General features: G+C 43.2%; 2 protein-coding genes across 9 annotated transcripts; both read left to right on the forward strand.

Moving 5' to 3' along the window:
* gpcpd1 (glycerophosphocholine phosphodiesterase 1) lies at positions 1 to 9,742 on the forward strand. Of its 8 annotated transcripts, none has more exons than XM_037244268.1 (20): positions 1 to 270; positions 1,009 to 1,074; positions 1,257 to 1,347; positions 1,435 to 1,519; positions 2,931 to 3,006; positions 3,520 to 3,561; positions 3,803 to 3,926; positions 4,037 to 4,277; positions 4,347 to 4,509; positions 4,588 to 4,717; positions 4,825 to 4,879; positions 4,965 to 5,060; positions 5,145 to 5,219; positions 5,287 to 5,326; positions 5,413 to 5,471; positions 5,549 to 5,614; positions 5,685 to 5,821; positions 6,015 to 6,150; positions 6,228 to 6,388; positions 8,916 to 9,742. In XM_037244268.1, the coding sequence occupies exons 2-20, from the start codon at positions 1,026 to 1,028 to the stop codon at positions 9,118 to 9,120; spliced, it is 2,031 nt and encodes a 676-aa protein (XP_037100163.1). In that variant the 5' UTR covers positions 1 to 270; positions 1,009 to 1,025; the 3' UTR covers positions 9,121 to 9,742. The 8 variants fall into 8 exon arrangements, with proteins under 8 accessions (XP_037100163.1, XP_037100169.1, XP_037100167.1 ...); XM_037244272.1 differs by lacking the exon at positions 1 to 270 and adding an exon at positions 362 to 422; XM_037244273.1 differs by lacking the exon at positions 1 to 270 and adding an exon at positions 384 to 408.
* A 689-nt stretch (positions 9,743 to 10,431) lies between these two features.
* On the forward strand, positions 10,432 to 14,029 carry napbb (N-ethylmaleimide-sensitive factor attachment protein, beta b). Its single transcript, XM_037245046.1, has 11 exons — positions 10,432 to 10,665; positions 11,234 to 11,313; positions 11,464 to 11,580; positions 11,852 to 11,898; positions 12,049 to 12,126; positions 12,208 to 12,263; positions 12,449 to 12,533; positions 12,705 to 12,809; positions 12,883 to 12,951; positions 13,031 to 13,081; positions 13,333 to 14,029. The coding sequence occupies exons 1-11, from the start codon at positions 10,565 to 10,567 to the stop codon at positions 13,432 to 13,434; spliced, it is 891 nt and encodes a 296-aa protein (XP_037100941.1). The 5' UTR covers positions 10,432 to 10,564; the 3' UTR covers positions 13,435 to 14,029.
* Positions 14,030 to 14,282: the final 253 nt, after the last annotated feature.

Genomic DNA, 14,282 nt, shown 5'->3' on the forward strand with positions numbered 1-14,282 from the left:
CCGTTACCGCTAACCGCTCCTCTGCTGCGCTTTAGTCTCAGACACATCTTTTGTTTGATCATCGAGTTTGTACCTTCTCACGGGCGTTAAGGCGTTTACGTTCACATTCTTTGGAAATTAAACTTATCATCGGTGGCATATTTCGGTGTCGGGCGGTAATGGCTCGTGGCAGCTTCGTTGGGAGCTTCGTGACCGCTCATAAAGATGCCTTTGTAACCTAACCCTCAGGCCTCGCCTCCATCATGGTCCTTTCCATCGTTGCATAAAAAGGTAATTAACGACTTTGAAACCTGTCGGACTAGCTTTACCCGATCTAATAATTATTCGTCCACTTACTGTAGGATAGTGTACTGGATTCAAAATAAACCAACAAACCGTAATCGACATCCGGGGACTTTTTGACATTCAGTACACGTTGGCAGGTCTATTTACTAAATGTATTTACAATTTGTCCACCTTTCAATTTTGTGTTGTGCTGTTCATTCAATTTTTTGGAAACGTAATAGCTCGTGACTAACCGATACATTTGAAATTTTTACTCCAATGTTTACTGAAAAGCCAGAATAAATTAAAACCAATGGCTCTTCCTAATATCTGTCGTTGAGAGGTCGGATTTTTTTACTCATCAAATCGGAAGGACTATCACGTCTTATATTTTTATTATTTAGTTCATCTTTCTTCTTTTTGGTATGTGTTGATTGTCAAATTGATTATCCTTTTGGTACAAATAATCCTGTTTTTTTTCCAATAAAGTTATAAAAAGAATTTCTTCAAAATGGTAACCATAAATGTGTGCTTTCAATGGCATTTACATTAAATGATTTTATAACCTGTCACTGATAGAGGAACTACTTTAAAGCGTTTGCCTGTGTCTCAATATTTGAAATAATCGATAATCATCGATAACGTAATTGCGTACTATCGGCAGTAGTTACATAACATGTGACGTGGATTATTGAGTCGGACATGTTTATGATGTCTCGTACTTGTGTTGTTGGTGTGTGCCAGCCATCAGTGTGTCAAAAATGGAGGTCTCCCAGGTGACTCTGACTGTCGGCGGAGAAACGTGTCCAGGTTTGTTCAACCCGGCCGACGCACCACCAAAAAACAAAAACAGTACACTTAACCGATTTGCTCTTTTCAGCAGTTCACACAGCAGATAGCAAGGGTTGACATGTGTTTAGAATTGTTTAGCTAGTGTGTGCTACTGGGCCTTTATTTCATGTTTAAAATTTCCACTTGTGAATATTACTCAGGGGAAGTGATTGCCGTGGTCGGGAGTTGTGAATCCCTTGGCAACTGGAGCTACCAAAAAGCGGTGGTCTTGAACACCCTGAGCGGAGAGGGGTTGGTTGAACGGGTTTTGTAATTCCACAAAGGCTTAGAAGTTCTTTTTTTTTTTTCATCCTGATTGTATTGTGCTCGTTTCACCAGGAATACATGGACGACAACGGTCACCGTTCCCAGAGGAGTCGAGGTCAAGTACCGCTTCTTCAAGGGCTTCTTTCTGGACCCAAAAGTGAGTTGTTTATTAGTAACTCACTGATCCCGTCAGTCAAATGTCTCAGGAATTTTGGTGCAGCACACAAAAACAAGAAGTAGAAGTGGAAATGGGTGAAACGGCGACTACCGTTTTTTTCCATGTATAATGCGCAATATTTAACTAATTTATTGTCCTAAAATCTGGGGTGCGCATTATACATGGGCACAATTTTTTATTTTTTATTTCTTTAAATCCGGATATCATACGGAGGCCGCCATTACAGATGCGCTTTCTTCTCTGCTGTTCACTTCAAACACGCTCCATACGAACACAATGCTCTCGTATCAGACGCTTGCTCGATCACCTGCTCGTTTGCTGTCACAATGTACCCTACACAAATCCGAAACATTTCTTTGCTATTGAGTTTGCTAGCGCATGCGCAGTGATACTGACCGGCAGAATAACATCCGGTTGTTCCCAAAGATGATCTTTTTTCTGAAATAATTTTACGTTTACGGACTTAAGTAGGAGTCAAAATTTGGGTGCGTATTATACATGGGTACAGGCTTTTTTCCAGCATCAACATGCCATTTTTAGGGTGCGTATTATACATGGGGGCGCATTATACATGGAAAACAACGGTATGTTTTATGTCAAATTCTCCTCCTAGGCACATGAAGGCTTAAGGCTTGCAAGCTTTGTCATCAAAGGCTGAGTAGCTTTTTTGTTTGTTGGATTTTTGACTTATTTCATCATGCTTTATTCTTTTCAAGCTTTATTTTTTGTAGGAGAGTAACAAAAAAAAAGCATAAAAGTGAGCCACCTTATGTTTACTTTGTCCTTCATAGCGTCTTATCAGAAAGATTTTTTAATAGCTACTATTGAAAAATGCAAAGGTGGAGCAAAGATTTTGTGCCAACATGACATGTTTTCTAGCTTGTGGCCAAGTGCGATGTAGCTGAATGTCTTGTGACACACCCAACAACACGTTTTTTTCTTATTCTTCTCGTGACTGTGAATATATTTTAAAATATTGACCTTGACCTCCCTGTGAATGACTGTGACTAATTATCTGATCTAGTTATTATTGCAGACTGGACTAAAAGGTGGTTAAAATCTTTACTGCCATAACTGAAATGATAAGCTATATTTCCTCCTATGCACACGTGGACTAAATTATATTTATCAACATAATATTTTTCAGGTGCCAAGCTCTCTTTAAAGTGGTGCGACAAAAACATGGCGATTCCAACTCGGGGGTTAGCGGAGGCTAGCATTTCTGTTTACTTCTTCTCTAACAAATCCCCCCTTTTCAGATATGCCCAAGCTGACTGATTGTCTGGTCCAGAGATGACTTGAGGAGCAGACCGAAACCTTTTTATACGCATGCTGTGTGCATTAAAACTGTGAAAAAAACAACAACAAAAAACAAACATTGTACTTGCAGAGCGCGGGCGAGCCTTGTCAGGTGATAGTCAATGTGTGGGAGAGCCATCTTCAGCCCCGCACCATGAGCCCCACAGGTATTACTACAGGTGCACAATGTGCTTGGCTTGGGCAAAGCTTGTTAATAAATTTCCAGAAAAAAATGTCACTAGAAAGCAACCCCCCCCCCCCCCCCCCAGTAGAACATTCAACACGTGTTGGCTTGCGAAAGCGATGAGCTCGGATAGTTTCTGGAACGAGCTTTGTCAACCAGTAAACGCTGCGGTCGTTGCTTGGGGTGACGCTGCGATGTTTGCGCTTGCAGGCCAAGCTGGTTCGAGATAAGCCGACTGCGTAAAGCTTTTTGTCACACCACCCGTAATTAGTCTTACATGGCAATCTTGGTGGCAAATACTTTTCGGTGGGAGCGGTTTGTCAGGCAAGGCATCACGTTGGAATCTTTTAATAGTTGCAATTTGAATTTTGACAAAATAATGTAATGTAATGTAATGTAAAGTGATTGTTAATGGGAACTACTCTGGATTGAGAGGTTTGACTTTTTTTTTTTTCCCCCTCTTTGCTACCTCTAATGCTGTTTTCCTTCATTACAGCATCCCACCTGAGTGTCAACAACGGACAGTTTGGATTTCACAGTAAGTCAAATATACAAAATAACAGAAGAATTCAAATTGATAATGAATTTTTTTTTTTAAACACCATAAAATGAAGAAGAAAAATCCTGTTTATTTTACCTTAACCTAAGATGAGGCTCTTAATGCAGAAGTGCAACTAACCAGAAAAGTTGTCCTTCCTCATTTAAAAAGAAAACAAAACATCACTGTCAGCAACCACAGTTGACACATTTCTTTCTCCTGTGTCTTCCCATGCCTTTAGATGGTTTCAATTCCACCGACATCGGCTGGCTCACATGCCAGACGGAGATCCGCTTACGTCTGCACTACTCCAAGGTGCCTCCGGTGTCAATCACTAAGAAGAAATTCAAGAAGTCGCGCTTCAGGTAGGCCCACACCCTCTTCGTAGAATATTTTGAGCCCTTTTTTTCTTTAGTGCAGCTGTGACGTAGATTATTTTCATTGACTTTGGCTTTGTACTGCTCGTCTGTTTCAGAATCAAACTGACGCTGGAGGGCGTTGAGGAGGAGGACGATGAGGAGGAAGGGGAAAGCAGTCCTTCGTCCCCCCACAAGGTGCCCACCACCCTGGAGATCAGCGTGATCAGCTCCAAATGCTACAAGTCGCGCCACTCGCAGCCCGAGTGCGGCTACGCCCTGGACCCTTCGCAGTGGACCGAGTACAGCATCCACAGCATGGACCCCGACAACCTGGAGCTCACTTTTGAGTTCTTTGAGGCAAGAAGAGTCACCTGGAGAGTGGTGAGGCTGCCTTTGAGGGACTTCATCTAATCGAGGGACTTGCAGGAGGATCTGAGCGAGCGCGTGGTCCAGGGCGACCCTCAACCGGGGCACATGGGCACCGCCTGCCTCCTCTCCTCCACCTTCTCGGAGAGCGGCCGGGACCACGGCCTGGTCACGCTGCCCATCATGGGGCGCAACTCCAGGCAGACCATCGGCAAAGTGCGAGGTAGAGACTCGCTGAAGATGGAGGGTGAGACGACAGTGAGGAAGAAGCCCACCTTACCCACGTGTTGTGTTTCCGCAGTGGACTACCTGGTGATCAGGCCCATCTCAGGGCTGCAATGCGACATGAGAGCCACCTTCACAAAGTACTGGAAGAAAGGAAAGTCCTTGAACGTGGGCCACCGGGGAGCCGGCAGCACGCACGCCGCCAAGTAAGTCCGCTCAATTCTTATCCACCTGAAGGTGTCGCCAGAGCGCTGGCTCATAAGTAGGAATTGGTGTCAAGGAAGTACTCCAAAATGGACTGTTGTGTTTCCAGGCATCACAGAGTGCGAGAGAACACCATCGCTTCGTTTCGGAGCGCCGCCAATCACGTATGTCTCTCGGGATGCAGACGAAAACTTTTATTTTCACGACAGCACGCCGTTTCCAAAGCACACGCCGTGTTTGAACACGCAGGGGGCCGCCTACGTGGAGTTTGACGTCCACCTCTCCAAGGACACGGTGCCCATCGTGTACCATGACCTCACGTGCTGCATCGCCACCAAAAAGAAGGTAACAACCTTGGATTGAGATTGCAAAGTACAAACGGGACGTCATAACATTTCCTTGAACTGGCTGTTTGTGTCTTTTTTCCAGAAAAATGACCAGACTGTAGAGCTAATCGAAGTCCCTGTGAAGGATCTGACTTTTGATCAGCTGCAACTTCTGAAGGTAACACTCCTGATTTGCCGTGCAGTTCTCAATTTGGTAATCGTGTGTGTTTGTATTGTTTACTCAGCTGGCTCACGTCACCGCCATGAAGGGAAGCGACCTCAAAGGTCTGTTCCACCCCCCCGAAAAAAGCTGAGTCAGATATGACACTAAATAAACAGAACACAGCTGACGAATGAGTGTTTTGTTTCAGACGTGATGGAGGATGACGAGGAAATTGACGAGCATCAGCCCTTCCCGTCGCTTTCGCAGGTAAGACTCGACAAGCATCAAGCGCTTCTTTCGACATCTTGATTGAATTAAATCCCCCCCCCCCCCCTCTTCCTCAGCTCTTCCAGGCTGTCCCAGAAAACGTGGGCTTTAACATCGAACTCAAATGGATCTCTCAGATGAAGGTGAACACGGCTTAAAACAGAGAACATGGCAACCAAATGCACGGCAAAGTTTTCACCGTTTTCTCAACAGGACGGGTCATGGGAAGGCAACATGTCCACCTACTTCAACATGAACAAGTTCTTAGACATCATTTTGTCCTGCATTCTGCGGGAAGGAGGCGAGCGACGTATCGTCTTCTCTTGCTTCGACCCCGATATCTGCTCCATGTAAGCTGTCATGCATCAGACAGACTAACGAAGAAAAATACAAATTCAGCTGACTTTATCAAGATTGTACTAACCTTTACCTCCAGTGAACTTTTACTTACTTGGACAAACTGTGTACTAAAAAAAAAAACCTTCTTGTGCAGTGTAATCTTACTAAATCAGATCAACATGTTTTTTTGTGTTTGTCACTCAGGGTGCGCCGCAAGCAGAACAAGTACCCCATCCTTTTCTTGACGCAGGGCGTCTCTGAAAAGTATCCTGAGCTGATGGACATCCGCTGCCAGAACACCGAGATCGCCATGAGCTTCGCTCAAAGCGAGGATATCCTAGTACGAACCCCCTTTTTCCTTTTTACATTATACTTAAGAGCATCATGCTGATGAATATCAACAAATGTCTCATTCAGGGCATCAGCGCTCACACCGAGGAGCTGCTGATCAACGTGAACCTCATCAGGGAGGCGCAGGTCAAAGGCCTGGTGGTGTTCAGCTGGGGCGACGAAAACAACGAGCACGAGAACAGGAGGAAGCTGAGGGAGCAGGGCATCGATGGACTCATCTATGACAGGCAAGGCAAAGCACAGCAAATGGCGCAACCTGCCTGTGATGACCAAAATATTCGATTGTGTAGTCATTCTGGAGCAGGTCAGAGAGTTTGGGGGGGAAAGCTGCATTCGAAGGCAGGTTGTGTGGGCTTTTTTCCACTTCTGCCCTCACAAGTTTGTTTTCACAAATACTTTGCAAGTCTTCATGCTCATACTTTTTCCTTCAGACAAGATACTAAGCAGCCTGATGTGACCTCTGCTCTGCTCCTCCCCTCCACATTCCACTTCTACCATTGTCACATGTTCCAGAGGCCCTTGTGTTAACTCTTGTTTTGTTTTTTTCCCACCCCCAGAATTACAGAATCCTCACTGCCAAATTCTGACTCGAGTTCCTCAGATTGCTGTAAAGTCTCTCTGGCATTTTAGTGCTTGGATGCTCATTTTTTACCTTACCAATGGCCCTCAATGATAATGCAAGACAGTTGACTCGTCCCACACACTGGGACTGAACCCGGGCGGTTGGTCAACTGCCTTGACTTATCATTCTTTTTGGCCTCATGGACCCTGGCATGCCCCCCCTCTTACGGCTGAGTTGCTTCAAACATGAATGAATAGCTTTTGCATGAGGCATTTGGCGTGTTTTCACTACAACAGCTACGGGCCACAAAACGGCCCCCGGGCCAACGTTTGAACATGCAGGCAGTCCTAACTAGCCTCGTCAAACATTCCTCCTTTACGCGGCTAACAACTGGCATATGGATATTTAACATCAAGGATTTTAGTAGTGAAAACATTACAGAGCAGATTCTGATTTGATCTCTGCAGCATGTGATGCTCCGGGGATTAAACGTGATAGTCCTTAAAGGGATTGACGTATCGCTTTACTTGAAAAGCTTAAAAGCTCACCAGCCTTCTGGCTCAACATTTGGGTTACTTAACTTCTCTCTCTCACTCTCACTCTCACTCACACTCACACACACACACTCATCATCGGCGGTCACTCGTAGTCGAGTATGACGGTCCTCCTTCTTGGTCTTTGTGGGTCTTCAGGTGGTTGAAGAGGCCGATCCTGGACCCGATAACTCTGGTGCAGTGTGGACAGGGGAATGTAATTGTGGTGGGTTTGGGTTGGGCCTGCTTGGTGGGGGCTCTCTCCTTTCTGCGTCTGCGTTTGTCCTGAGCGGCATGGTGGAGGTCAACGTTATATTGAGCGGCGCCGTCCTGTCTGCGGCCTTGTCTTCCCAAGTTGTAAGGTTTATGTGACACTTCTTCAGGTTTGCTTTTATGTTGTCCTTGAACCTCTTCTTCTGACCTCCCGGGGCCCGCTTTGCTTCAGCGAGCTGGGAATAAAGAACTTGTTTTGGGAGGCGAGAGTCAGGCATGCGGATTACATGGCCAATCCATCTCAGTTGGTTTTGGGCAATGGGGGTAGTGATGGTAGGCAAGCCAGCCTCCTCCAGGACGCTGGTGTTGGTGCGTCGGTCCTTCCAGCTGATCCTGAGGATTTTCCAGAGGCATCTCTGATGGTAGGTCTCCAGTGCCCTTAAGTGCCTGCTGTATGTGGTCCAGGCTTCTGACCCATACAGAAGGGTGGGGAGGACCACAGCTTTGTAGACCAGGATTTTGGTCTTTGCTTGGAGGTCACGATTCTCTAAGACTCTCTTCCGTAGCCTTGAGAAAGCCCCACTGGCACAGCTGAGGCGATGGTCAACATTTATGTCAAGATGCATTCAAACAACCGACTAGCAAGCCTGCCAGGAAAATGATGAACTGCTGGGGATGTTTTAGTCGTAGGAAGCCTGTGGAGCATTAAAGGAACATTACAGGCTGCTTGAATTCACATTTAACACGTTTATCTTTTAGCACTACGCTGCCAATGTCGTCGTTAGAAGATCGGGTTGCACGTTCCCCGAAAAGCCAAATTTTGTTTGATGCATTTTAATTGATGTTTTGTTTCATTTGAGACAAAATGTCACCCCTGGTCAGTGTTTTTATCCCAGTGCTTCCTCCCAGATAAATGTATCTTTTTTTTTTTTTTTATTAAAAGAATCTCTCACACACACACACACACACACACGTTACTGGGAAAAAATTCCTTAAACTGTAGACAAAAAACAAATCAGTATTGTGAACCTCTTACATATCCAGCTGACCTCTTCATCAATATGCACTTTCCGGCTCAAAGTGGAACTCTTAACAGATGGGCTATTGTGTGCTTTGGCACCGTGGCATGGCGTCCTACAATCTGATTGCAGTTCATAGAATATAAAATGCCTTGAGCTTTGGAAAACCCCAAGCCTGCAGTTTTATTTCGAGGCCCATTTAGAAGTATTAGTAAGTGACGTAAGAGCAATTAATGCAATCAACCATGGAGACTAAAATGAAAGCAGGTTTGTATGCATTGTGCTAATGTCAACAAAAATGGGTGCATGAACAAGTTTATTCATATCCCATATTTGTAGCTTGCAAAATGCTGACTAGCTTAATTGTTGCTCACTTGTTTCCTGTACTCTAATAACCGTTTTGTTTGGTGGCGGTGTCATCTCACAGAATCTGCGAGGACCAAGCGGAACAGCCCAACTTCTTCCAGGTGGAGGAGCAACACTCCCTAAGGGAGGTCATCACTGAGGAAACAATGAAGAGTCCCGCCTGCTCCTGCTTCTCCATACCGTGCTCTACGGCGCCATGCTCCGTCGGCAAGGAACAGTCCTGCAGCGGCAGCGCCGAATCTGACTCGGGCCTCAGCTCTTCATAGTCCCATCCAGTTCTCACAAAAGGGATTTTGTGTTTTGAGCTTGAACTCTTCTCGCACCTCCAGTTTATGTGCACAAAATGGCCACTGCACATTTTGATTGTAGCGATAACTAGCATCTTCATCCGGAGTTCAAGCATGGATATAATACAACGCGAAAAGTATGTGCCATTATTTTACATTTATTGAGTTTTTTGTGGGGGTGTCAAATGAGCAGATTGTGTAGATGGCCTTTTCATGAATCACAGTAATGGAAGTGATCATTATGTGGCACTTGAAGTGTAAATATGCAATACGTCACCTTTTAAACTTGATGCTCGTTGACTTTGTGGTGCTCATTGGTTCCACTCCTTTTTGTTTTGATATTTTTTTGGTTTGAATTGGGTCATGTCAACAATCACTCTTAGTGATAAATGGGAAGTCTTATGGATGGGGAGGGAGGTTTGCCTTGTTACATTGTTGTGCATTTCCCACAGAACAGTACTTCATAACACAAATATTTGATTGCATGATATGTGGTGTATCTCACGCGACAAAGACGTTTGCATCACACAAAACCGAGTTGTTGCAACAGAATGTAAAGCAAGCGTGGTAATCCTTGAGGTAAATAAAGGATCAAAATGAACCTGCTTTCATTGTCTAGCACTAAGAAATTAGCTCAGTGTGTGCAATTGATTGCATACATTTTGGATCACACGTATAAGGCTATTTGATGCCTCTAGGCAACGAACAGTAACCCTCCTACCCCAATTTCTTATGTTAAAGGTGTGTTTTACATTATGTTGATAATAAAAGTGTTTTACATTATGTTGATTTCAAAGTCAAAGTCTGCTTTATTGTCAATTTCTTCACATGCCAAGACACAAAGAAATCGAAATTCCGTTCCCACTATCCCACGGTGACGACATAGTACACAATATACAAACAACACAAAAAAAAAGTCACTTGTGAGTTGTAATCCTCTGGCGCTATCTGCTGTCTAGAAATGTCAAGTTTTATTTATATATTTAATTTGTGTCCGTTTTATTTTTTTAATTTAATTTGTGTTATTTGGTAAAATATTGCGTAAGAAATGTCCGTTTTATTTATATATTTAATTTGTGTCCGTTTTATTTTTTTTATTTAATTTGTGTTATTTGGTAAAATATTGCGTAAGAAACGGTATAAGCTAATATAAGACCCAAAAAATTAAAACGATATCAATGTTTATTGACATTTCTACGCGTGTTAAAACGTACGTATTTACGTTGATATGGGAGTTGTAGTTCTGTTCGATTTAAATGTCATGCGCAGGTGCTAGAAAAACACAGCAACTCCCATGATGCACCACTAAAGCCTCTAACAGCCACACTGCTGTGTAAAACCGCCCCCTGTAATCCCTGCTCTGACAACTCAATCCTCTGGGTTTCTTTTCTGCCTTTAAACACAAAATTTATAACCTAAAATCATGGACAACAGCGGAAAAGAAAAGGAGGCAATACAGCTCATGGCCGACGCCGACAAGAAAGTCAAGTCGTCGGGCTCTTTTTTGGGAGGGATGTTTGGCGGGTAAGGGACGCAGTTTTACGTGATATATTACCTGCCGTTATTGGCGCACAGCCCCTTTCTTTACGCCTTTTACCGACTTGTTAATGTATTAAATACCATAAGTAAATCGCAAATGTAGGCATTAAGCCACAGTGGCGTTGACACTTGTTATTTATGCTAACTCACAGGTTAGCCTCCCTCTACTTTAAACAAGCTAGCTTAATATTATATATTTTTACTCATTCACGACATTTCTGTCTACTTTTCGGCAGATACCTAATAATTTAATGAGCGAATTTGGCAACAGATAATTATTAGAACAAAAATTACTAAGGGTACAGCGTTGGGATTATTCAGCATTTTAATGGTTGGTTGAATTTGTTATGCAGAATATTTAAAAAGACAATATTTAGTAACAATTGCTGACCTTGCATTGATGTAATTTCCCTTAAGATGATTCAGTGGCTGCCTCGTTTATTATCATTATTACCAAGATTAACTCCCCAGAGGATGTATGGCAATCAATTAGTGACATTATGCAGTTTTTTTTAGTGTTATATACCTTTTACCCTCTGTATTTTTCATATAGAGGACATCACAAAGTGGAGGAGGCCTGTGAGATGTACTGCAGAGCGGCCAACATGTTCAAGATGGTCAAGAACTGGAGTGGTGAGATAAGAACGTGAATAACAACAAAAAAACACCTGCAAGGATGCCTTTTTTTTGCACAGCGCAGCACTTTGTGATAGTGCTGCCAAGTTAATGCTGACTCACAGTACTGAATGTTAAATAACTTTAAAAAAAACAATTTTTTTTTAGCTGCTGGTGGAGCGTTTTGTAAGGCCGCGCACCTCCACATGCAACTGCAGAACAAACACGACTGCGCTACCAGTTTCATCGATGCCGGCAATGCATACAAGAAGTCTGATCCCAATGGTGAGTTTGGACTGAGGTCATAAAGCCTTCAGAAAATTATACGGGGGATGTTTCAAGTCACATTCTAACATTCTTAACCGTGGTACAAGTCTACTGAGGTGTCAATTTCCAACTTTCCGCTGTACACAATTTATTGTCTCCAGCAGCCATTTTGTGCATCTTTGTGGTGTGCTTTTTAACTTCTGTCCTATCATATAAACTAACACTTCATGTCTTGACATTTCCCTCCTCCTTTTCCTATTCTTCTTTTTCTTCTTTTTGCTGTCAAAAGAGGCAATCAAGTGTTTAAATGCTGCCGTCGATATTTACACAGACATGGTAAGAAAGCAGATCATGTACTAACTAGACACAACTTTAAGCAAACAAGATAAAGATAATCAATATGAGCTGTCTTGAAAGATAATTGTGCAAAATTTTGACTGACTCTGGCAGTGTACAATGAATTACTAAATAATAAATGCCTTCCAGGGAAGATTCACCATCGCCGCCAAACATCATATCAGCATTGCCGAAATCTACGAGGCTGAACTGGTGGACATCGAAAAAGTATAATCATCATTTATTGTGGAATTGCATTGCACTGTTGCGTGAGAATATGTTTACAGTATTTTTTTTTCTTTTGCAAAGGCAATTGCACATTATGAGCAAGCGGCAGACTACTACAAGGGAGAGGAATCAAACAGGTATTCCGCATTGTTGATATGTTCAAGACATTTCTATAAGAATGGTGAAATGATTTTGAAAAAAATACAGTAATGTTTATTTGTGATTATAAATATTTAATCAATAGATTTACAGTATTTGTAAGCTTAGGTTCCACCTCTGTGTCTGATGACATCACAAACCTTACAGCTTCTTCTCTTCTTAGTTCGGCCAACAAATGTTTGCTGAAGGTGGGGTCCTACTGTGCTCAGTTGGAGCAGTACCAGAAGGCCATTGAGATCTATGAGCAGGTAAAAGCTGAGCCACACAGTCTGGCCGAAACGGGGCATAGCATTGATCCTTGTGGGACACCGATTACTGCTAAAAATTTGCATTGTCTGTGCAATTGATGATGTCTTCAAATGGTGCAATCTGTATGCGTAATGAGGATTAATGATGTTTCTTAATATAAATATTCGCAGGTCGGTGCCAACACGATGGACAACCCGCTGCTTAAGTACAGCGCCAAGGAGTATTTCTTCAAAGCGTCTCTGTGCCATTTCATTGTGGACGAGCTCAACGCTAAGGCAAGTGTGCCTCTTTAGAGCTTCCATTACACTGCTTGTAGGATGTTGTCCCATCTCAGTGTGTCCTCCCCAGATCGCTGTGGAGAAATATGAGGAGATGTTCCCGGCTTTCTCTGATTCCAGAGAGTGCAAACTGTTGAAGGTAGCCATTTCTTAATTTTTGCTTCTTCTCATTTTTGTTTTTGATAACCCATATTTTGTTTTTGTTTTTTTCCCCCAAGAAACTGCTAGAGGCACATGAGGAACAGAACAGCGAGGCTTTCACAGAGGCGGTAAGTCTGTTTAGGAGTCTCAAGGCCCTTTAATTTTAAGTTTAATTCCGCGTTTAATACCTCCTTTGACGACCAAGGCTAAAATTTGCTCCTCGCTTAATCACGAACAGTCCCCGTTGCCCAAATGTTTAGTCAGTGAATGGGACGAACGATCACATCACATCCACCCTTCTTCCTTCATCACCCGTTTCCCCTTTTTTCTCCGCAATCTGCTTCTTCTTTGACAATCGCACCATGCGTTTGTGGTCCAGGTCAAGGAGTTCGACTCCATTTCGCGTCTAGACCAGTGGCACACCACACTGCTGCTGCGCATCAAAAAGAGCATCCAGGGCGATGAGGGAGACCTCAAATGAGATCAAGCGGACACCCGCACAGATAGACTGGACAAACAAGTCGCACGCATGGTTCCTCTCCCCCTTCCTTTTCCTTCCCCACATGTGATAAGGCACTGCTTTACAGTAACACTTTCTTCCAAATCCAATCGGAATGTTAAGCATCCCCACATGCTCTCCTCTTGGGTGTAGGACTGCCGCGTAGCTTTTTATTGTTACTATGTTAGTCAAGTTCATCAACCATTATAAGTATGCATTATATTTTATTTATAAATACGTTGAAAATGTAGTTGCGGGTTCAGAAATTTCAGAAACGCGTTGAGACTGTTACGCATGACATAAGTCACTTGATTATTCCCCTCCACGTGGTTATAATACCTCAGGATTGTTTTATTTTTATGACTGATTTTTGCTCGGTTTCAATACTTACTGACAGCTAGGCTGCCATGTTGGGAGCCATGTCATTTCCACTCCTCGCTAAGCATGCACCTCCCCTACACATCACTCACCACAGTGTCCAGCTTCTTCTGGATCTTGAGGGAGAACAAAAAAAAACTAAAAATAGAAAGACCTTTGTGCTTGTGCAAATGGACAATAAAGTTGTATTCTATCCCTATTAAGGTATTAAAGTGTTCTCTACACGGTCATTCTAGTACTTTTGCTATATAACAACTCAATAACAAAAGATTCCGAACAAAGACTTTCTCTTTCTGACGCAGATATTTGCCATTGTGTCAAACTGCTGCAGTATTACGCCAACTACTGCTGAAGAGGACTTCATTGATGTGAGATTTTTGTTTTTAACCTTAAGTATCGGTGGCTGGTATTGGCAGTCTCCACGAGCACCCGATACTTCACTCGCTTATCCC

The sequence above is a fragment of the Syngnathus acus genome, chromosome 24 (assembly GCF_901709675.1).
Source record: "Syngnathus acus chromosome 24, fSynAcu1.2, whole genome shotgun sequence".
In the NCBI taxonomy this organism is placed as follows: domain Eukaryota; kingdom Metazoa; phylum Chordata; class Actinopteri; order Syngnathiformes; family Syngnathidae; genus Syngnathus; species Syngnathus acus.

Coding starts and splice junctions, on each gene's coding strand:
- napbb (XM_037245046.1), top strand. CDS start 10,565: ATGGACAACAGCGGAAAAGAAAAGGAGGCAATACAGCTCATGGCCGAC. Junction 12,534..12,704: donor CCATTGAGATCTATGAGCAG/GTAAAAGCTGAG, acceptor AAATATTCGCAG/GTCGGTGCCAACACGATGGA. Junction 12,810..12,882: donor TGGACGAGCTCAACGCTAAG/GCAAGTGTGCCT, acceptor TGTCCTCCCCAG/ATCGCTGTGGAGAAATATGA.
- gpcpd1 (XM_037244268.1), top strand. CDS start 1,026: ATGGAGGTCTCCCAGGTGACTCTGACTGTCGGCGGAGAAACGTGTCCA. Junction 1,075..1,256: donor CGGCGGAGAAACGTGTCCAG/GTTTGTTCAACC, acceptor AATATTACTCAG/GGGAAGTGATTGCCGTGGTC. Junction 5,472..5,548: donor CCTTCCCGTCGCTTTCGCAG/GTAAGACTCGAC, acceptor CCTCTTCCTCAG/CTCTTCCAGGCTGTCCCAGA.